The sequence below is a fragment of the Lissotriton helveticus genome, chromosome 5_1 (assembly GCF_964261635.1).
Source record: "Lissotriton helveticus chromosome 5_1, aLisHel1.1, whole genome shotgun sequence".
Taxonomy (NCBI): domain Eukaryota; kingdom Metazoa; phylum Chordata; class Amphibia; order Caudata; family Salamandridae; genus Lissotriton; species Lissotriton helveticus.
In genome coordinates, this window is record NC_136065.1 from 2054401731 (window position 1) to 2054425553 (window position 23823).

Here is a 23823-nt window from a genome sequence, read left to right on the forward strand (position 1 = left end):
TGTGCATGCCCTTCGGATCAAATTCAAGTCACTGTGTATGACCTTCAGGTTAAGTTCATGTCACTATGTATGACCCCTCGTGTCAAGTTCACGCCACGGTACATGACCTTCGAGTCACGCTCAAGTCACTGTGCATGACCTTTGGGTCAAGTTCAAGCCGCGGTGTATGACCTACCGGTCAAGTTCAAGTCGCTGTTTATGACCTTTGGGTCAGATTCAAGACACTGTGTGTCACTCATCATGTGAAAGTGTTTGAAATGGCATCACATCGCAGGAGATCAAGACTATTCTAGTAGAGTTTCAATGAATGATTTCCAAAGTCACCTCCAGTTGTGTTTGTTTTATTATATTTGTGTAGAAGATTCACAATGGTTGCGCTAGCGGATCTGACACGGCTGACACGTGTTTTGCCCTGTAAGCAAGTACTTTATCAAGGAAAGTTTGAAGTTAAGTTTATAGGGATATGTTTTGTTCATTTCAACATCCTGTGACGATTTCTCTGGTGTCTGTCAGTGTTCATGCAACACTTTGATACTCATTTTAGTAATGTAGGTGCCCCTAAAACGTTTCTTATAAGGAGTGTATATATGCAGTTTAGGTGGCAAGAAGCCCTGTGTCCTGTAGAAATATTTTTGATTTAACTTAACACAACATGTCTTCTACAGCACTCAGCACATCTCTTCTGGTATTGGTACGCATTATCTTCCAGTATATTTGAGTGTGCCTCCCAATGTCAGCCACTCTGCGGTGAATATGGATTTGGGACTCCAGTGACCTTTTCCAGGCACTACTATCAGGTAGTAACCTCCCCCCTGGAGTGGGGAATTGAAGGCGCTTGAAATAGAAAAATAGCAGTGCAGGCCTCCTGTACCAGAGTTTCTGCTTGTTTCTAAGAAGTGCCGGTACTCTCCAATTAAAAGTATTATGTCACTCTTGAGAAGTGCAGGTACTCACAATAAACAGTACTGGCCCATTTAAAGCACTGGGAATTGTGCAAGAAAACAGCAAATCGGATACTTCTAGGCAAAACTGTCTTCCTCCAGCGCAGCTTCCGCTCAACCTGAGGGCTACAGTGGCACAGGTGGGCTCTTTCTCTGTGCTGTGTGTTCCATCACAGACAGGATGGCACAGAAGAGAAAGAGAATTGAATCTCACCCACAAAAGTCAAGCAGCTAGTTCATAATTTATAAAAACATAAGTGCCAGGGTACTCCTCAGATGGCCCCTGAAGATTGTACCACACATTGCCCCTGCGAGTGCTGCCAATGTTAGAAAGAACAGAACTCCTAACCATCACACTCCTACAAGTGTGACAATGCTGCCTACTCTAGGCCCCGAAAGCTATAAGAATAGCTTGGGTGGCAGGTAATAGTGATTTGTGATGTATATTGAATTTATAATTGTTTTTTTTTTTTTAGGTCTTCTCTAAATTAGCCAGACAGCGCCACCTACTGCAGACTATCACAAGCGCTGGTGCTAACAATTAAGTGCCAGTGCCAAGCACCGGTTCAAATTAAGCACTAAGGGCCAGATGTAGGTAAAATCACATTTGCGAGTCCTTAATAGCGAATTTTACCGATTCGTTATTAAGGACTCGCATAATTGAATGTAGGTAGGAATCGCTAAAATATTAGCAATTCCTTAATATTCCTTAATCACGAATCAAAATTGCAAGTCGTTAATAAGGAACACCTACCCATTCATTCCTATGGGCTAGGAGGCCCATAGGAATGAATGGGAAGATATTCACTATTTGCGATTCGGTATTAAAGAATTGCAAATAGCGGGAGCTATTTCAAGGGTGCCAGGGTGTCAAAAGGACTCCCTGTTGCACCCCTGAAATGTGCATATGTGCACATGTGGCGCACATACATGCCCTAAAGGCATAACTGTGTGCCACATGGCACTTTAAAAAAAGCAAAAAAGCTCTTTTTTAAAGGAAACCGCTAATTACCACCAACTTGAAATTGGTTGTAATTAGCGATTCCTTAAGGCTGAATTGCACTTTATTTTGTGCTACTTACATTGCATTTAAGGAATTGCAATTTGCGATTCCTTAAATGCGAGAGCAAAATAAGGAATCGCAATTTTGCGATTCCTTATTTTGCTAGTAGGTGTAAACTCACCTACATTGCTCTCAGCCAAATACCGATCGCAAATGCTGAAATTCTGCGAATTTCAGCATTAGCGATCAGTATTTGGCCACCTACATCTGGCCCTGAATTATCCCAAGGTCATTGCTGTCACCTGCTCGACAGAACCCTGACTACCCTTAGGAAACAGCTGCACAAACTGTGAGAGTATCAGGCCCCAGACTCTTCTAGGGTGATGCCTCACTCCAGGCTGACAGGTAGAGCAGAGAAGCCATGGAACACCTCATGGGGCTCAGGTGAGGGGCGGGGGATTATGGTGTTACTTTAAGCACCAAAACAGAGATAGATTTTATGTGGTGGGTCACAAGCTTCAACAGTCATTCATTGTTTTTATCTCTCAGATCATACTGCTGTGCATTTCCCGCACAAACTTTGTACTGCTGTCTGATTCCCCCATTCTTACCACACGTTAGATTCATTTTATCGCCATCCGGCTTTGTAATTGTTTCTAAGGATACTTTTCTGTCTCCAGTTGTGCTTTCTGTTTCTTTTCATACCTCTCTGGCTCTGCTTTTAGTTTTTTTCAGTCTTCTGTTTCCCCTCGTTATCCCCCTTTTCATTGCTGAATGTTCGATTACATTGTGTTCACTCACGTTCCTTCTTTGTTTTTCTTTCTTGCTGTTGTCTTTTTTCTTCCTCCGTGCATGTCTCTTTTTAGGTCTCTTCGAGAAATTTAGTAAGTGGCTTTTAAAAATGCCACCAGAGGCTTTTGCTGGCCTATAGCTTGCGTTCACGAGCTCGCGCACATGCACAGCTGCCATCTGTGTTTTTATTGCTGTAACCAGACTCCTCTGCTTGCACTACCCCCCTCCCTTTTCCCCCTCCCTCCTGGTCAGCTTCATTTGTGTGTTCTAGCTGTAAATCGTGCTCCTCTGCTAACACTCCCCCTCCCTTCTCCCCCTCCTCTTCGTCAGTTTAATTTGTGTCTTCTATCACTGTGAATGCTCCTGCTTCCACCAGGCACACACACCATCAGTCGTCAGTGCACGCTTTCACCAGGCACTCACACCACCAGCGTCAGTGCACACTTCCACCAGGCACACACACCACCAGCTGTCAGTGCACGCTTCCACCAGTCACACACAGCCGTCAGTGTACACTTTCACCAGGCACACACACTACCAGCCGTCACACACTACCAGCCGTCGGTGCACGCTTCCACCAGGCACACACCACCAGCCGTCGGTGCACGCTTTCACCGGGCACATGCACCACCAGCCGCCAGTGCACACTTTCACCGGGCACACACACCACCAACCGTCAGTGCACGCTTCCACCAGGCACACATACCACCAGCCGTCATTACACACTTCCACCAGGCACACACACCATCAGCCAGCAGTGCACGCTTCCACCGGGCACACACACCACCAGCCATCAGGGCACGCTTCCACCAGGCACACACAAACCACCAGCCGACAGTGCACGCTTCCACCAGGCACACACACCACCAGCCTTCAGTGCACGCTTCCACCAGGCACACACCACCAGCCGTTAGTGCATTCTTCCACCAGGCACACACACCACCAGCCGTCAGAGCACGCTTCCACCAGTCACACACACCACCATCCATCAGTGCACGCTTCAACCAGGCACACACACCACCAGCCATCAGTGCACGCTTTCACTGGGCACACACACCTCCAGCCGTCAGTGCACGCTTTTGCCAGGCAGATACACCACCAGCCATCAGTGCACACTTCCACCAGGCACACACACCACCAGCCATCAATGCACACTTTCATAAGGCCCCCACACTACCAGCCGTCACACACTACCAGCCATCGGTGAATGCTTCCACGAGGCACACACCACCAGCCATCAGTGCACTCTTTCACCAGGCACATACACACCACCAGCCATTGGTGCACGCTTTCACCGGGCACACACACCACCAGCCGTCAGTGCACGCTTCCACCAGGCACACACACCACCAGCTGTCAGTGCAAGCTTCCACCAGGCACACACACCACCAGCCGTCAGTGCACACTTCCACCAAGCACACACACCACCAGACGTCAGTGCACGCTTCCACCAGGCACACACACACCACCAGCCGTCAGTGCACGCTTCCACCAGGCACACACACCACCAGCCATCAGTGCACGCCTTCACCGGGCACACACACCACCAGCTGTCAGTGCACGCTTCCACCAGGCACACAGACCACCAACCGTCAGTGCACGCTTCCACCAGGCACACACACACCACCAGCCATCAGTGCAAGCTTCCACCAGGCACACACACCACAAGCCGTCAGTGCACGCTTTCACCGGGCACACACACCACCAGCCGTCAGTGCAGGCTTTCACCAGGCACACACACCACCAGCCTTCAGTGCAGGCTTTCACCAGGCACACACACCACCAGCCGTCAGTGCAGCAAGCGGGCTCTTCTCAGAGTTTCTTGGTAAATATTTGTTCGATGCCTGGGAGGGAGTGGGTCGAGTTTCCTTAAACCATGCTGAGTATGCAGGTGCAGTGCATGAACTCCTGTGTGAGTGAGTCTTGCTGCCTGGGGCTCACTCACTCCACACTTGTAAATTGCGCCTGTTCCAGGCTTTTTCTCATTTGCAAAGCTCGGAACATGCGCACAGCTAGGCAGCCCCCACACCCCCGGGAATGGCTGCTTCCTACAACCAGAATGGAAACAACATTCAGAGCAATGAAAACAAGTTCATTTGATGCAAAGAACTGTTAACAAAAACCATGTCCAGCTATTGTAGATCTGGCAACTTAAACGAAACAGCAACAAAAAAACAAACAAGCATTGGCTTAGCCAATATGTCTCGCTTTTTGGACCCGATAAGTATTTAGTTATGCAGCAGAATATCCTTGGTGCAACATCACCAACTGTTGCATGACTAAACACTTATAAGGTCCCAAATGTGAGACCTATTGGCTATGCCAATGCTTGTTCCATTTTATCACTATGTTCCTGCTGCTACTGCTTTCTCCCCCTTGCTCGCCCCCTTCCTCCTTCTCTCTTCCTATCTCATTCCCTAGCTTTCATTCCTCATTCTTTCTTCTGCTCATTCGTCCCCTCTCTTCTCCTTTCTTTGCTGCTTGTCATTCCCTGGCCTCTTTTCTCCATCCATCCATCCATCCTTCCTTCTCATCTTCCTTCCACTTCTTTATCTCTCCTTTTCTCCACCTCTCCATGGCTGCCTTCATGTTCTGTCCCTTTCTCTCTTCGCCTTTCTTTGCTGCACTCTCATTCCGCGGGCTCCTTTCCTCATCCTTCCTTCTCCAGGGGCTGTGCCCTGCCTCCCCCCTCCTTCCTCACTCTGTGCCTTTCTGTGCATCCCCTCACCCTCACCCTCCGCCCTTCATCCCTCTCTCACTCTATTTTCTTTTCCCTCCACCTGCACACGTCACAGGTGCCGCCCGAGGACTTGGAGTTGCCCTTGCGCCGAGCCTTGGACGCCCCAGATGTCAGGAGGTTCCTCTTCTTCAACTCCACACTCTTCCTCACGCTCCTGGCCCCTGTGAGTACGTCTGAGGGTCCGAGCGATGGGGTAGTTCATGTTCCCAGGTATCCGCGGGGAGGGGTGCTTTATGTGAGGGCCTGGAGAGGGTGTGGTTACTGTGTCAGGGGGTGCAGAGGGAGGGGGTTGCTGTACCTGAGGTTCCAGGAGTGGGGATAATGAATGGTCCAGGCTGGGATGGGTAGTTATGGTGCTTGTGGGTTCAGGGGGAGTGGTTTTAGTGTTCCTGGTGGTCTGGGTGGGAAGGCGGGGACAAGGTGAAGGGTTACTGTTCCTGAGGGTCCAGGGGGAGGGGTTACAGTGCCTGAGGGTGCACTGGTAGGGAGGTTACAGTGCCTCAGGGTGTTGGCGAGTGAGGTATTACTGTGCCTGAGGGTCCAGGGAGAGGGGTTACTCTACCTGAGGGTGCATGGGGAGAGAGTTTTCCTGTCCCGGATGGTCTGGGCGAGGCCTGGTTACTGTTTGTGAGGTTCCATTTGGCGGTGCCTGTTGTATTATTTTGGGGATCACTGTTGGTGAGGATCCAGTTGGGGGTGACTGGCCTTGCTGCATTATTTTGGGGATCACTGTGAGGTGTCAGGTGAGGGTGACTGTGCCTTTTGTTCTATTTCGGGCATCACTGTTAGTGAGTTTAGGTGACCCATTGGGTAGTATCTAAAAGTGTCAAAAAAGAGGGGGAGTTCAGGAGCTAGTTAATGGTCCAGTGCCCGTGCTCCATACTAACAATGAATTCAACAAAGGGGGGACACTGTTCCAAGGTGAGTAGTGCAAAAAGTCACTGCCTCACTGCATATAAAGTGAGAAAAACAGGGAGGAGAAAGAAGTGTCCTAGGTCTAGGACTCAGTGGGGAAGAGCAAGTCTTGTCTCTTGTTTCCCTCACACACCCCAAAGGATGTCATGCTTCATCATCGGGCCGGCACTGTAATGCCCTACGGGTCCCCCGAAGGGTCACTTTTTCGGAGATCTTTTGAGAACTGCAGTTTGGTGCATGTGGATGTGTGAAGTGAGTCCTAAGTGAGGCAGTTACTTTTTGCACTACTCACCTTGGAACATGAAGTTACACGATGTTCTTGTTTGCTTTACTTTGCATCTACGGGGCATCCATGGGTGGTGTATGGACCTTTTCATGAAACCACCCTGGGGGTTTGACGCAAATTCCTATCTACAAACAATGGCAGTAGGGAGTTGTGCCTCCTCGAGGCAGGCGTAAAAGAGAGAAAGGTATTCATTTCTCCGCTTTTTTACCTTGTAGCATGTGTGCTTGATGGTACAGAAGGCATACAAAGTGTAAATAACCTTAAAAATGTTTTAGTACTGGAAAGGACACCTTCCAGTACAAAACCTATGCCTCAGAAAATGCACACACCCTTGCACTATGGCACAGGGGTGTGTGCTTTCGTGGATGGCTGCCATTGTGCACCAGTGCTGGGACAGTGAAAAAATGCACCATATATTAGCTATCACACATTTTTTTCTCTCTCCTCTTCAAGGCAGAGCAGCAACTTAGGTTTCCCTTGGCCTTGTGCCAAAGAATAATAAATCTGGACCAAGGAGTACTGTGTCACCATGTACTATAAGGAATAAAGTACAACTTGCCCTACATTACAAGGATATTGCAAGTCACCCCAGAGTTCTATGACCATATAAAGAAAACCGGTCTTTGGCCTGGTTCGTCATGATTTCCTCAGTGACTTGAATATGACAAGGCGGTACTTTATCTGATTGATATATATTACCTACAGGCGGTCGGCAGTAGGTAGTTATAGTTGGGACCTAGTTTCAATATGAATAGCGTTTTTTGATTTGCTAATATCTTTGGCTGCATTTGACGAATCTTCGCAACATTTTCAAAACTAATAGGGTGGTCCGGTAAGCTCGTGTCTTTTTACGTTTCAGGGTGATTCGTCAAACGGGGGCCAAGAAAAAAGGGGGTCCCAAAACGCGTTTTATCCATTTTAATTTCCATAGGAAAATTTCTTTGCTGCTACAGCCCAAACTGCTGAACGAAAATACACCAAATTTGGTAGCTCTTGATCCAGAGTGCACTCTTTGTTTTAAATGTTGTAAATCTGTTCAGTAGTTCCTGAGAAATTCATGAAATAAAAAATATCGATATCTGGTGACTGCGGTGGATCCGCGAACCCTCCCGAGCACGAGCTTGATTCTGATTGGCTGCCAACACTTCAAACCAGGAAGTGTTGTCAGCCATCTTGTGAACCGAATCACAAGAAAAAAGGTGAAAAAAAAGAAAAGCGGGCAGGATATAAACACCCTGATCCCCTAGGCCTGGTCAGGGGGTCACCTGAGGGAGCCATGAGCCCAAAAAATGCATTAAAAAAAAGAAAATCATCGAAGAAAAGGAAGAGCAGGTTCCCACTCTTCGTTTAAATGAGCCACCTCCCCGGGGCAATAATTATTAAATGTGGGGGGCACGCAGCCCCCCCGCAGCCACGGGACCCCCACCTCCCCAGAACTTGTTTTAAAATTATAGTGTGGGGGCTTGAGCCCCCCCACACTGCCCAGGGCTCCCACCACCTCCCTGGGGCACTGATTATTTAAATGCGGGGGTCCATTGCGGAGCACGGCTCCCGCCCTGTCATTGCAAACACTTCTTTGCTTAGTGGAAGTGAAAGCAGGAAACCTGCTCTCGCTTCCACAAAGCAAAGCCACTCGGACACCTCCCTTTTACTTTTTTACTTTTTTTTAAAATGGAAGGCCGGCCCAGGGGGATTGGGTCCCCGGGGCAAGCCGTGGCCCAGGGAAGGTGGGCCATGTGGCCCCTCCTCCCGTAATTCAAACATAAAAAACAAAAACAAAAGGAGGCCAGGCCCCGGGGGATCAGTTCCCAGTGGAAAAAAGTGGCCATAATACATTTTTTTGAAATGCCATGCCCTGGGGGATGGGATCCTGGGCCCAAATCAGCCTCAGGAGGGGAGCCGCTCGGCCCTCTTCCCATTTTTCAATTTTTATTTTTTTTAAATGTATCAGGTCCATGTCCCTTTTTACACCACTCTGCAAACACGCCTCTAGGTGCATTGCTGGTGGGGCGAAGAGGTCCTCTTGTGTTCTAAAGACCTCAGGACTAAAGTGGACTTCATACCCTGGGCAGCAGAGCGCCAGGAGGCGCATTTGCAGAGTGGTGTAAAAAGAGTGTGTGGCCTCAGATCACTCTCAGCAATCCAGCTGTGTGGGGCTTACTGGAGGTACTTGGTGGGCTAGTTGGCCTCAAGGGGCCCTCAGGATTCATGGGGACTTAACCCCCCAACCCAGAACGCGCCAGAAGGTGTGTTTGCAGAGTGGTGGAGAAAGGGGGCGTCCTACTATCTGGGACATACTGGAGGTATTCGGTAGGCTAGTTGGCCCCTAAGGACTCAGTAGCGACTATGGACTTTAATCCCTATCCAAGAGCATGCCAGGAAGTGTGTTTGCAGAGTGGTGGGGAAAGGGGGTATGGCCTGCTATGAGAACATAGAAATCATGCTGTGTGGGACTTACTGGAGTTAGTAGGGGGTGTAATTGGCCCCCAAGGTTGACCTTGGGGGCCAACTACCCCTCCTGTTACATTCAGTAAGTCCCACACAGTGGGATTGCTACAAGGACTTCGGAGGCCACGCTCACCTTTCTCCACTACTCTGCAAACGCGCCTCCTGGCACCGTACTGGTTGGGGGATGAAGTTCACTTTACTCCTGAGGGACTTTGGCTGCCAAGTAGCCCTCCTGGTACCTCCTGTAAGTCCTACGCAGCGGAATTCCTGAGCGCTGGTCGGAGGTCCAGGCCCCCTTCTGCACCACTCTGCAAACACGACTACTATATATAGTTAGAAATTAGCATTTAAAAAACCTTAGAAATTCACTGAAAAAAACATACGTTTCAGGGACGTTATAGTTCGCAATTAGCATTTAAAAATCCTTAGAAATTCACTGAAAAAAACATAGGTTTCAGGGACGCTATAGTTAGAAATTAGCATTTAAAAAACTTTGGAAATTCACAGAAAGAAGCACAGGTTTCAAGGGCGTTAGAGTTAGAAATGAGCCTTTAAAAAACCTTTGATATTCACTGGAAAAAACACAAGTTTCACGGACTTTATAGTTAGTTGGACATTTCACTCGTTCAAAACCAGAGAAATTCGGCTGTTATAGTTAGTTAAGCTAACTAGAACTCGCGCCCCGCAATGCACTGCTGATGACTTCACATATTACATCACTCATGACATTGTCAGTGACATCACTGATGACATCTGAAATGACATCACCGATTACATCATCCACTTATGAACTGATGCACCTCCTCACACCCTAATATAACCTTTCATAAACCCACTCTAAAATACAGACTACCATTCTCGAAACCATAGACACACTAATACCAGTAAGTACTGTAGTGTAGTTCCTATTATCCCAATAGGCTCTGCGCATTGGAATAATACCTTCAATAGTATAGGCCTAGACCAGACGTTAACTAGGTCTACTACTGTCGATATTAGACTTAAAGTTTTGGGTTTTGCCAGCTAGCTCAGAGTTCACTAGAAACTTTCTCGAATAGGCAAGGAGGAGTTGAACCTCCCTGGATAGACAAGAAGGGATTTAGTTTCTGACAACCATAGAACATGACAACTTTGCTCTCCCCTAATCAAGAGTGTATCTCTAGAGTCGTGTGAAAACAAAAGACGACTTATTTTACTCAGTCAGTACGTGCATTCTTAGTCTCACCAGATTGTAGAGAAAAGGAAGAGACGGGCGTGTTCAATAAAAGATGTTATTTATTGATCAGTCTCTTTTCTCATACAAGAGAAATGGATCGATATTATTGCAATACTTATGGTTAAGTAAAGTGCATACAATAAAAGCAGAAGTATAAAATAATACTGTAAAAACATTGATATGGTTTCTAAGCCATATGAAGGTTTAAAATGAATAAAATAAATACATACACATTTACATTTGACTAATCGTACTCAACTGGTGTTTCTAACTACGCCTACCCCGTGTACCTGACCTAAGCCTAATACGTGGGCGGGAATAGAAAGTTACAGTTTAAGTTAAGTTTGTTTTGCCAAGTGACTGACTGAATTCTCTGCAAGGGGTTATTCAGTTCTGTACCTGGAATCTAGGATGAATGAGGGATGGTATCTCTCGTCTCTGGTTTCGATATTCCAGGCTGCCTGCGAGGGCTACCCGGAAGCGCCGGAGCTGGATTTCTCGGCAGGAGAAAGCAGCGTCTCGTTCTCAGCGCGTCAGGAAGGCGGGGCTGCGCCAGCGGGGTCTGCTCTGCTCTGGGCTTCGGCAAGTCTGGCTGCTCCGATCTCGTCACCACCGCGTGTGCTTGCATAGGGCAATATCGGTAATATTTATACCTTTAAGGTGCCGAGATTGACGTAAGGATGGACATAGATACGTCAATAAGGATGTCATACGACCTGGTCGTTAGCACATTCTTTTGCTGAAGTTCTTGGTGAAATCAAAACAATGGCCGCAGGGTTTTTCCCAGGTCTGTCATAGGTTTGATTTGTTTTGAGAACTCCGTATGCCTTATCAGGGGCTGGAGGAATATCGCTTGTCTAATTAGATGGCAAGCGTTATGACCTAATCAGATAACACGTTCCTGTGCCGTAGTGTGGCTTTATCAGATAACGGTTCCTGCATCATGGGGGTTTTTCTGCCTCATGGGATGGCTGCTAGTTAACTTGTTAACCAGAATAGGGTCAGGAATAGGGGGATCGATACAGAACCTATAGGAATACATCACACCCACTCCATGCTAACTATGGACATATTTACGAATCTATGCATAGTAAAACATACTGTAGAGTATCGTGTATACCTTACCACCCCAAAACACATAAATGCATTTTGAAATTATCAAATATACGGAAAAAACAGTCACATGTAATATATGCACTCAAGCTGTAGAATAACGCTAAAGTAATCACGCATATCTATACATTATCACTAATTTGTATACGAGAATTTACACATGAAATGGCTCTTAATACAGAAAAAAGATTCAAGACCATTCCATCACAGAATAAAATAATTATGAACATACCAGCGGGCAGCTAATGTCTACAAAGCATCTAAAAATAGAAAGTTTAGTTCTCTAAGAATAGTTCTTACTTTAAGCAGAAAATAAGTGTCCCGAAAAATTCGTAAAAATATTTTGGGGCTGCTGAAAAAAAATTGCTGTCCGTGAACTGGAGGGAAAATTGTTCATGGTATTTTGCTATTCTAGTTGAAGGCCAAATTCAGGGAACGCCGTGTGCGAGCTTGCTCAAAAGTCTCTATTTCTGCTCTGGTGAGAACATCATATCATTTAGACTGTCAAAAAAGCTGTCAACAGCTTCCTGGGAGAGTTCCACCAACTCGGAAAAAGATGTAACCATGCATTCGTACGCATGATTGTTTCCATTGACGTTTTGATTAGTATTGCTGACAGAAGGTCGTACCTGATCAATGCTGCTTTCATCTTGAACTTCACTACCCCTTAATCGTAGTGGTGAAGCTTCCACGAATGCCGTCATCAGGATTGGTAGCCGTTGAGGGCAGCACAAAGCATGAGCCTTTATTGGACTCAACAATGTTTCTGCATCCATTGGCGCATCTGATTGTAGAGTCAGACAGGTGTCTAACACGCATTCTTCTCCGCATAGCAAGCACCTTAATACAGGTAAAACACATCGATGCCACATTGGTCGAAATGAAAGAAACCAAGTCATGTTCAGGTCTCTAAGCCGGGATAGTCCCAGGATTTTTGATATCCGGTCCCGGTATCCAATGGCTAGGATTGTTTCTTCCCTTGTCGCAGGTGTTTTGTCTGTGACATGGTTTGCCATAACGAAATATAAGGACTAGGAATAGGATTCCTGCAATTAGTCCTAAAATGAGGGGAAGTCCGCCAAAAATCGAATGGACGAAATCTGGAAAAATACCCAGTATGGCTTTGAATGGTGTTAATGCCATCGAAAATACTGTCTTAAATACTTTTGAGACTCCACTGGTATCAGAAATATTTAAGATTTCATTCAGGATTTCTACGAAATGTATGGGGGAATTAGTTGATAATAAGGAGTGAATCTCTGCAGTCGTCCTTGCGACTAGGAGATCATACGTTTCTTTTGATGACGTGAGTCTGGTCGGCGTCTGAAGAAGCACTGTTTTCATTCTGCTTAAAGTATCTATTCGAATAGAAGTAATTTTCAAGTTGGGCCATGCCCTTGCCTCCCTGTCTGGAAGGGAGCTGGGGAACAATAAGCGTCCACAGCACTTGACCTTCGCAGTCGTAGTTACGAGATAAGGAGTCCCGGGCATAAGACTACAGCATCTGCGATCTACAATTAGAATGTAACTCCCATTATAGAGTCTTTGAAAGAATGGTTCTATCTCTGTTGCAGGTGCGCCTAGCTGGTGACATGAAAGGTTATTTGAGTTCCCTTCACAGGCTCCATGCAAACTAATTCCATTACACAGAAGTGACATTGCACAATTATTGCCACTAAGAAACACTTTCTGTCCTTTATTACTGACACATGCATGTGAATAGGGCAAGTGCCATGTTGTTTTAATGTACCCCTTTCCCAATTTTTCGTACATGCCAGCCTGTATATATTTTTGGCAGTATTGAAACCTGAAGGTTGATATTGGAATATTAATTATCCCATGTATTATCCATTCACTGACAGGTCATTCTGACATTGTCACTGGTAATCTCTCGAGTCTCTCAATGCTCAGAATTGTATAATCAGCACCCTTTTGTGCCATACTGATTTGTTTATCAGTAAGGTTAAAGATATTGAATAGTGACGTTGTGTTGATTAAACGCCAAGGCACATAGCCTGAACGCAGATTTTGTAACGTCCAGCCAAGCTGTACAATAGAACGCAATTGAGACTGACCGTGTTGTAATAACAGCAAGTCTTGCGATATTATGTCGATTGCTGAAGACACAATGCTGTCCAGAGAAAAAATTCTGGAGGACAGAGTCATTAACCCATTGTCCACTACAGAAAGTGATTTTTCCAAATTAATACGGTCAATTTCCCGTATTCTTTCTGCTGTCTCAATTTGAGTCACCTTCCAGGCCTCGTTGTATGCTGCATATACAGAGGCTGCTATGAAACGTTTCTGACGCTGTTTGCGCGGTCCCATAATGAAATCACGCAAGTCAGCACCATCAGTAAGTAAAGTTAGGTGTTGCTTAATTTCTGCCAGTGTGGAAGTCTGTAGCCACTGAAGGCATAATTTTCCCACACTGTAGGTGGTTATTATTCCTGGGTGTTGTCTTTGGGAATATCTAGGGTCTGGCCTGGTCATTTGGAACCCCTGTGTTTTGTTCAGGAATCTGTTTTGACAGTTATTAGTATCTGTGGGCCAGATCAACCACTGTTTCCAATCAGGATGTGTTCTGTTTTGGTTTAATACATAATTTACGTCTATCTCTTCATCTGTGGAGCTATTGCTGTTCATTGTTGGTTTTGGAATAGACGGTTTATTTAAGTCTTTGATTTTGGCTAAGCCAAGACAGGTAGTTTGTTGAACAGTGTCATTTAAAAATATAATTTGTTCTGGGATCATGCAGGCTCTAAACAAAGATTCTATACCCTGTACTTGCCATTCTTTTGTACCCCAAACACTTTTTACTTCAACATTTTTGTCCCAATAATCAAAACCAAAAGTATTCATTTGTTCAAAGAATGAGTCTGAATATATCAATTTCGTGTTTGTTATCACGTGTTTCTAATTTTGTTTTAATTAACATGTCTGTTTGTAAGGATCTCAAAATTTCTGTGTGTATTTGAGTCCAATTGGTTCTTTTAAAATCTGGTTTTATTAGATCATAAAGGGGTTTGACCCTTTCTGCGTAATTTGCAATGTATGTTCTTCCGAAATTTAGGAAGCCTAGAATTGACTGTAGGTTTTTTAGTGTTCTAGGTGCTTGGAGTACAGCACATTTCTCTAGGAAATTGTCAGCCAGGCTTTTGCCTTCACTTGATAATTCGTATCCTAAGAACAGGACTGTTAGATGGGCAATTCTGGATTTCTTAAAGTTGAATTTGTAACCCTCTGCTGCGAACCCAAGTATTATGGTGTTCACTCTCTTCAAGTGAGTATCCAAGTCATCATCTGTTAAGTATATGTCGTCGACATAAGATAATGCTTCGTCATCATATGTTTGTAGTAATTCTGTTACTCTCGCTGAGAATACCCCATGGCTATTCTTGTACCCCTGGGCTAACCGACAGAATTGTTTTTGAGTGCCATTTATTGAGAATGCAGACAAATATCTGCTCTCTGGTGCTATGTTTTGATAAAAGAATCCATTAGAGATGTCTAATGTTGTTTTGTATTTTTTGCGCACTATGTTATTCATTAGTGCAGCACTATGCGAGTTTTGCACTGCAAAAGTTTTGCAACATGAGTTAAGGTGTCGGTAATCCAAAACTAGACGATATGAATTGTCTGGTTTGGAGACCGGAAACAAAGGGTTGTTCATTTGTGAGGTGCAAGTTTCAATCACCCCCTGGTATTCTAGTTGATCTAGGATTTCTTTTACCTGTTTTTTAGCTTCTTGCTTAATTGGGTACTGTCTTTGTGCAGTAGGTTGTGATTTTAACTGGATTTTGTGAGGAGGAGAGTCCTCATCCCATCCTACATGATTTTTATATAAAGCAGGAGCTTGAGCTACTGCCCACTTTCTGGCAAGTGTGTATTTTTTATGAATTGGGATATGATTTGAGAAGGCAGGCATAATTATTTCTTCGCCATGAGGGCACTCCCTGACAAACTCTGGTGGCCAGTCTTTTTCAGCTAGAAGGATGTCATAGCCCTTGGAGAGATTATCCCAAAATAGTCCCCTTATTTTTCTAGTCTTATCCCCTTCTATACGTAAAGTTATTTCATATATTTTGTGAGGTTTGCTAACTCTGGTGTCTGCAGTTTCCACTTGAAGATATTCATTCGTGTCCACTGTCTCCAGAAGATTCATAAGGACTTTGCGAGCTATGCTCACTTCTGCTGCGCTGTCTAGCATTGTCTGAGCCCATTCTCCGTTTTTCAGTTGTGTCCTCAGTATTCTCGGCATTGTTAACTACCTTGATACTGGCTACCTTCTTTTTTGGAAATTGTAATTTCTTTTTTAGATGAGCAGGTTCCTTGTCTTTGGACTTGGCGTGCTCTTCTCTTTGTTCTGATCGTCCTCTTCTTTCCGATTTCTGCGAGGAAGTCTGAAAAGATTGAGAGGGACGTGTATCTATGTCTTGATATCTATCAGGCTTCTTTATATTATCCCTATTTCTAAGGTTATATCTTTTCCCAGAGGGGTCACTTTGGGGTGACCTGTGTCTTTGGTTTGGAGATTTTTCTCTCCGCCTAGGAGACCTTCCTCTGGACTGGAATTTCTTTTCTTTAGGATTGGATTGTTTGTTTCCATCCCAGCTCTTTTTTTGTGATGTTGAATTATTATTAAAAAATATTTTTTCGGGACTTTCAATCAGTTGTGATTTTACTGGTATTCCACCTAAACTATCTCTACCTAGTTCCTCATAGGATTTTTCTATAATTCTTGCAATTTCAGCTGGTTGGTCTGCTATATCTGTCTCCTTTAACCTCTGGCGGATCGCCACATTTGCTGCTTCTCCCTTTATGTTGGCTAATAATATAGCCGAGACCTGCTTGAAGTCTTTTAGTAATTTCATACCAAGAGTTAAAGCGGGTTCTGGACCGTATTCGTCTTGAATTTGTTTTAGCACATCTGGTATTACCGAAATGGATGGAACACCGTGCGTTTTTGTGTAGATGGAAGCAAACACTGTACCCCAAGTGTCACAGTCCTCCACGTGTGGTGCGATTCCCATTGGAAGACAGATAGTCAGAATCCTGTGTTTTTCTAACGGGGTGGTGTCTGGAAACACCGCCTCTATTTGGGTGATTTTTTGTGCTAACCAGAATGGTATTTGTTCCCGTTTAGCTGGTACCTTACCTAGGCAGGATTGTATGTTCTGTGGTGTAATTTTATTTGTGTTCCCCTGATGAGGGGTCAGCTGTGGAATTTTAATTGCTGGTTGAATTGTTGAAGTCCGCATCACATATTGGACTAATTGTCTATGTAGTTTTATTAATTGTTTTAGCTGTGTTAAAAGGTTTGCTGCAGACATCCCATCGATGTCTGGATGTGGTGTGTATCCGGCTAGAACCGGCCACGTTGCTCCTGGTCTACCTAGTGGACCGAGCCTGGTGATGTGATTATTATGTTTTAGGGCGCCATTAAATAAGAGCAGATGCTCTTGAAATTTAAGTGGTACTTCCACCTCCTCGAAAGGAGTGTACTCATTAGGAGGGTCCTCTGTTTTGTAATAGTGGAAGTACTTTGTTACAGCATTTGCTGCTGGAAAATGTATCCATGAATAATATACCTCTGTCTGCCGATATTCGTGTGCCTCAATCACGAATATGACTGTGCCACCTCTAGGTGTAAGTCCATTTTCTATAAGTTTTAAAGTTATAGATTTCCTCTTGATGACCGGGATGAGTATTATATCCGGGTCTGTGTCTAGCAGTGCATTATCAGCTGCTGCGAGTTCAGTTGCTATCCTAACTGTCTCTCTTTCTTCATCACTGTCTACCATTTTATCGACAGGAAGGTTATTTAGTTTGTTTGCAGATCAGGTTTCTTATGGAAACAAAGATTAGATGCACAATATTTTGGAACAGTGTATCCTTCAACGTTGACTAAACCAAGGACCATACATAGGAGTTTCCTCCTGCGAGGTCTGGCGGATATTACCTTTTACCCACTCCAGACGTCTTTGGAGTATTATGGGAAAAAAGGGGTCTGAGTGAAAAAGCACGACTGAGTTACTCTAAATGTCTTACGTTAGTTTTATCGCCCTTCCAAACGCGTTGGGCGCCATGTAGTGTAGTTCCTATTATCCCAATAGGCTCTGCGCATTGGAATAATACCTTCAATAGTATAGGCCTAGACCAGACGTTAACTAGGTCTACTACTGTCGATATTAGACTTAAAGTTTTGGGTTTTGCCAGCTAGCTCAGAGTTCACTAGAAACTTTCTCGAATAGGCAAGGAGGAGTTGAACCTCCCTGGATAGACAAGAAGGGATTTAGTTTCTGACAACCATAGAACATTACAACTTTGCTCTCCCCTAATCAAGAGTGTATCTCTAGAGTCGTGTGAAAACAAAAGACGACTTATTTTACTCAGTCAGTACGTGCATTCTTAGTCTCACCAGATTGTAGAGAAAAGGAAGAGACGGGCGTGTTCAATAAAAGATGTTATTTATTGATCAGTCTCTTTTCTCATACAAGAGAAATGGATCGATATTATTGCAATACTTATGGTTAAGTAAAGTGCATACAATAAAAGCAGAAGTATAAAATAATACTGTAAAAACATTGATATGGTTTCTAAGCCATATGAAGGTTTAAAATGAATAAAATGAATACATACACATTTACATTTGACTAATCGTACTCAACTGGTGTTTCTAACTACGCCTACCCCGTGTACCTGACCTAAGCCTAATACGTGGGCGGGAATAGAAAGTTACAGTTTAAGTTAAGTTTGTTTTGTCAAGTGACTGACTAAAGAATTCTCTGCAAGGGGTTATTCAGTTCTGTACCTGGAATCTAGGATGAATGAGGGATGGTATCTCTCGTCTCTGGTCTCGATATTCCAGGCTGCCTGCGAGGGCTACCCGGAAGCGCCGGAGCTGGATTTCTCGGCAGGAGAAAGCAGCGTCTCGTTCTCAGCGCGTCAGGAAGGCGGGGCTGCGCCAGCGGGGTCTGCTCTGCTCTGGGCTTCGGCAAGTCTGGCTGCTCCGATCTCGTCACCACCGCGTGTGTTTGCATAGGGCAATATCGGTAATATGTATACCTTTAAGGTGCCAAGATTGACGTAAGGATGGACATAGATACGTCAATAAGGATGTCATACGACCTGGTCGTTAGCACATTCTTTTGCTGAAGTTCTCGGTGAAATCAAAACAATGGCCGCAGGGTTTTTCCCAGGTCTGTCATAGGTTTGATTTGTTTTGAGAACTCCGTATGCCTTATCAGGGGCTGGAGGAATATCGCTTGTCTAATTAGATGGCAAGCGTTATGACCTAATCAGATAACACGTTCCTGTGCCGTAGTGTGGCTTTATCAGATAACGGTTCCTGCATCATGGGGGTTTTTCTGCCTCATGGGATGGCTGCTAGTTAACTTGTTAACCAGAATAGGGTCAGGAATAGGGGGATCGATACAGAACCTATAGGAATACATCACAGTATATACCCACTCACTGATTCATAGGTCTACACACACATCTACTCACTCACCCATACAGTCACTCATACACACAGTCACTCATGAATACAGCCTCTGATATATATGCACTCATACACCCATACAGACACTCCATCACCACCACTCACCCAAAACATGTCTCACACACCTAGTCAGTCACCCAAAGACTCAATCACACTGCCATGTACTCACCTATTCAGTTATAGACACACCACCTCATTTATTCATACATGTTCTTACTCTCTTATACAATCACCGACACAAGCACAGACTCATCAGCCACTCTCACAATCACTCACATTCACATATAGTCACTTATATACTCCAATACTCACATATACTGCCTTTCACATATGTAGTTACTCACACATATATCACTGAGACATCCATTCACTCACCAACACAGCCATACCCACACTCACTCATCCATACAGCCACTCACAGATGCACTCATGAGCCCATATACCCAGTTAATCACCCACTGACACATTCATGCAGGGAGTCACACACCTCCGACCCACCAACACAGGCAATCAGGCACCCATACAGGTACTCCGACAACCAATCTTTAACCCATATAGACACTCACGTAGCTACATTCCAACCCATGCAACCACTTACACACCAACTGACAGACTGATACAGACTTTCACACAGATTAATCATTCACCCAGGCATTCAATAAGACACATTTAATCACACACTTACACAGTCAGTCACGCACCCAGTAAATCATCCATTCAGACACTCATAAACCCACGCATTCTTCAATACACCTCGGCGTATATAACATTCTTAAAAAACATTCTTATAAAACACTCAATCACTGGATGATGTCATCAGCGATGTCATCAGTGATGTCATTTGAGATGTCATCTGTGATGCCACTGACCATGTCATGAGTGATGTAAGATGCAATGTCATCAGCAGTGCTTTGTGGGGGCACAAGTTATAGGTAGCTCAACTAACTATAACAGCCAAATTTCTCTGGTTTTGTATGAGTGAAATATCCAACTAACTATAATCGGTGAAAAAAAAAATATATATATATATATATATATGAATGCTCCAGGTTGCCCAACGTACCAGGAAGCACTTAAGGACCAAATATGCCATGTGGATCAAAACAGCTCTTGTGATGCGGCCTGACGCGTTTCGCTAAGAGCTTCCTCAAAGGCCGATCTCTTCGGTTCCCCAATGGCGTTCATAGTCATTAAAACACTCATGCCGCATGCTGATAGGTTCGGCAATTAACCACAGAATTGTGGGACTTGTAGTGTCTATGCTGGCTACTCAAACCTTGGATAGGTGCCAGGAGACCGTCGATCACTGATGCATGCCCGGAATGGGCCCCAAGGGCTGCAAGATCATATTGCCGGCATCAGTCCTTCCGCAGTGAACCGGGCAGCTTCCCGATTCAGCGGCCCGCAACCGTTAATGCAGTAGTGCTTCCTCCGCGGCTAGGCTGCCGCGTAAAAAATGAATGCTCCAGGTTGCCCAACGTACCAGGAAATTGCCGAATCGCATTGTGGGACACCGGCTAGGGATGAGAGCTGGCACTGTTGGATGGGGGCCCATCTGAGGGCGCGAACTGTTTTCTCCAGAAATAGTGCGTGAAATGCCAGGACTCTGTATACCACAATGCCTTGCTGGTTAAGGAACCCGCCCATCCGGGGGCGTGTAAAGTCGCATTGGATTAAGAGGAACAGAGTCCTAAAGCACACATCAATCCCGTAAAAGCCTCTGATGAAGGAAGTCGTATCTTCCAGAAACGCGTCAGGCATTACGTTCGGGAGAGACTGGATTTGGAAACAGCAGGCAGATGTCAGATCATACTGGAAATAAAGGCTTGCCACCTTTCGCCTGTGTCAGAGTGCAACTCAATTTGTTGGGCAAACGGAGCATGAATATATATATATATATATATATATATATATATATATATATATATATATATATATATAAAGCTCCAGTCACCCAACGTGTTCGGGGGCACTCCGGGAAACAACTCTCACCCGAGACTCGGCAGCTCACAGGTCGCGGCCTGACGCGTTTCACAATGCTGCTTCTTCAGAGGCCGTTTCTGTCTGCAACTCGGCAATGCGTGCTGTACCAGGAATTGGAGATGCTGCCTTCTGATAGGCCACAGGTTCCCAGTGCTTCATGGTATCCGTAGTCCAGCACAAATTAACCCTGGATGGGTGCCAAGTTTGAACAGTCACTTATGCTTGCCCTGTATGGGCCCCATGTGCTGGCGAGTCTATTTCTGGCGTCGCTCCTTTGACTGCTTGGACAGCAGTGGTGCCTCCCACGCGGCAGGGTTTGCCCCGGTAAATATAAAGCTCCAGTCACCCAACGTGTTCGGGGGCACTCCGGGAAACAACTCTCACCCGAGACTCGGCAGCTCACAGGTCGCGGCCTGACGCGTTTCACAATGCTGCTTCTTCAGAGGCCGTTTCTGTCTGCAACTCGGCAATGCGTGCTGTACCAGGAATTGGAGATGCTGCCTTCTGATAGGCCACAGGTTCCCAGTGCTTCATGGTATCCGTAGTCCAGCACAAATTAACCCTGGATGGGTGCCAAGTTTGAACAGTCACTTATGCTTGCCCTGTATGGGCCCCATGTGCTGGCGAGTCTATTTCTGGCGTCGCTCCTTTGACTGCTTGGACAGCAGTGGTGCCTCCCACGCGGCAGGGTTTGCCGCGGTAAATATAAAGCTCCAGTCACCCAAAGTGTTCGGGGGCACTCCGGGAAACAACTCTCACCCGAGACTCGGCAGCTCACAGGTCGCGGCCTGACGCGTTTCACAATGCTGCTTCTTCAGAGGCCGTTTCTGTCTGCAACTCGGCAATGCGTGCTGTACCAGGAATTGGAGATGCTGCCTTCTGATAGGCCACAGGTTCCCAGTGCTTCATGGTATCCGTAGTCCAGCACAAATTAACCCTGGATGGGTGCCAAGTTTGAACAGTCACTTATGCTTGCCCTGTATGGGCCCCATGTGCTGGCGAGTCTATTTCTGGCGTCGCTCCTTTGACTGCTTGGACAGCAGTGGTGCCTCCCACGCGGCAGGGTTTGCCGCGGTAAATATAAAGCTCCAGTCACCCAACGTGTTCGGGGGCACTCCGGGAAACAACTCTCACCCGAGACTCGGCAGCTCACAGGTCGCGGCCTGACGCGTTTCACAATGCTGCTTCTTCAGAGGCCGTTTCTGTCTGCAACTCGGCAATGCGTGCTGTACCAGGAATTGGAGATGCTGCCTTCTGATAGGCCACAGGTTCCCAGTGCTTCATGGTATCCGTAGTCCAGCACAAATTAACCCTGGATGGGTGCCAAGTTTGAACAGTCACTTATGCTTGCCCTGTATGGGCCCCATGTGCTGGCGAGTCTATTTCTGGCGTCGCTCCTTTGACTGCTTGGACAGCAGTGGTGCCTCCCACGCGGCAGGGTTTGCCGCGGTAAATATAAAGCTCCAGTCACCCAACGTGTTCGGGGGCACTCCGGGAAACAACTCTCACCCGAGACTCGGCAGCTCACAGGTCGCGGCCTGACGCGTTTCACAATGCTGCTTCTTCAGAGGCCGTTTCTGTCTGCAACTCGGCAATGCGTGCTGTACCAGGAATTGGAGATGCTGCCTTCTGATAGGCCACAGGTTCCCAGTGCTTCATGGTATCCGTAGTCCAGCACAAATTAACCCTGGATGGGTGCCAAGTTTGAACAGTCACTTATGCTTGCCCTGTATGGGCCCCATGTGCTGGCGAGTCTATTTCTGGCGTCGCTCCTTTGACTGCTTGGACAGCAGTGGTGCCTCCCACGCGGCAGGGTTTGCCGCGGTAAATATAAAGCTCCAGTCACCCAAAGTGTTCGGGGGCACTCCGGGAAACAACTCTCACCCGAGACTCGGCAGCTCACAGGTCGCGGCCTGACGCGTTTCACAATGCTGCTTCTTCAGAGGCCGTTTCTGTCTGCAACTCGGCAATGCGTGCTGTACCAGGAATTGGAGATGCTGCCTTCTGATAGGCCACAGGTTCCCAGTGCTTCATGGTATCCGTAGTCCAGCACAAATTAACCCTGGATGGGTGCCAAGTTTGAACAGTCACTTATGCTTGCCCTGTATGGGCCCCATGTGCTGGCGAGTCTATTTCTGGCGTCGCTCCTTTGACTGCTTGGACAGCAGTGGTGCCTCCCACGCGGCAGGGTTTGCCGCGGTAAATATAAAGCTCCAGTCACCCAACGTGTTCGGGGGCACTCCGGGAAACAACTCTCACCCGAGACTCGGCAGCTCACAGGTCGCGGCCTGACGCGTTTCACAATGCTGCTTCTTCAGAGGCCGTTTCTGTCTGCAACTCGGCAATGCGTGCTGTACCAGGAATTGGAGATGCTGCCTTCTGATAGGCCACAGGTTCCCAGTGCTTCATGGTATCCGTAGTCCAGCACAAATTAACCCTGGATGGGTGCCAAGTTTGAACAGTCACTTATGCTTGCCCTGTATGGGCCCCATGTGCTGGCGAGTCTATTTCTGGCGTCGCTCCTTTGACTGCTTGGACAGCAGTGGTGCCTCCCACGCGGCAGGGTTTGCCGCGGTAAATATAAAGCTCCAGTCACCCAACGTGTTCGGGGGCACTCCGGGAAACAACTCTCACCCGAGACTCGGCAGCTCACAGGTCGCGGCCTGACGCGTTTCACAATGCTGCTTCTTCAGAGGCCGTTTCTGTCTGCAACTCGGCAATGCGTGCTGTACCAGGAATTGGAGATGCTGCCTTCTGATAGGCCACAGGTTCCCAGTGCTTCATGGTATCCGTAGTCCAGCACAAATTAACCCTGGATGGGTGCCAAGTTTGAACAGTCACTTATGCTTGCCCTGTATGGGCCCCATGTGCTGGCGAGTCTA

General features: G+C 46.3%; 1 protein-coding gene across 3 annotated transcripts in view; it reads left to right on the top strand.

Annotated features, from left to right (window-relative positions):
* Positions 1-23823, top strand: part of LOC144756276 (transmembrane protein 268-like) — a 112772-nt gene that overhangs the window by 65363 nt on the left and 23586 nt on the right. For all 3 annotated transcript variants that reach the window (XM_078645934.1, XM_078645936.1, XM_078645935.1), the window contains exon 4: positions 5532-5639. In XM_078645934.1, the coding sequence (XP_078502060.1) occupies positions 5532-5639 (108 nt within the window). The remainder of the gene's footprint in view (positions 1-5531; positions 5640-23823) is intronic.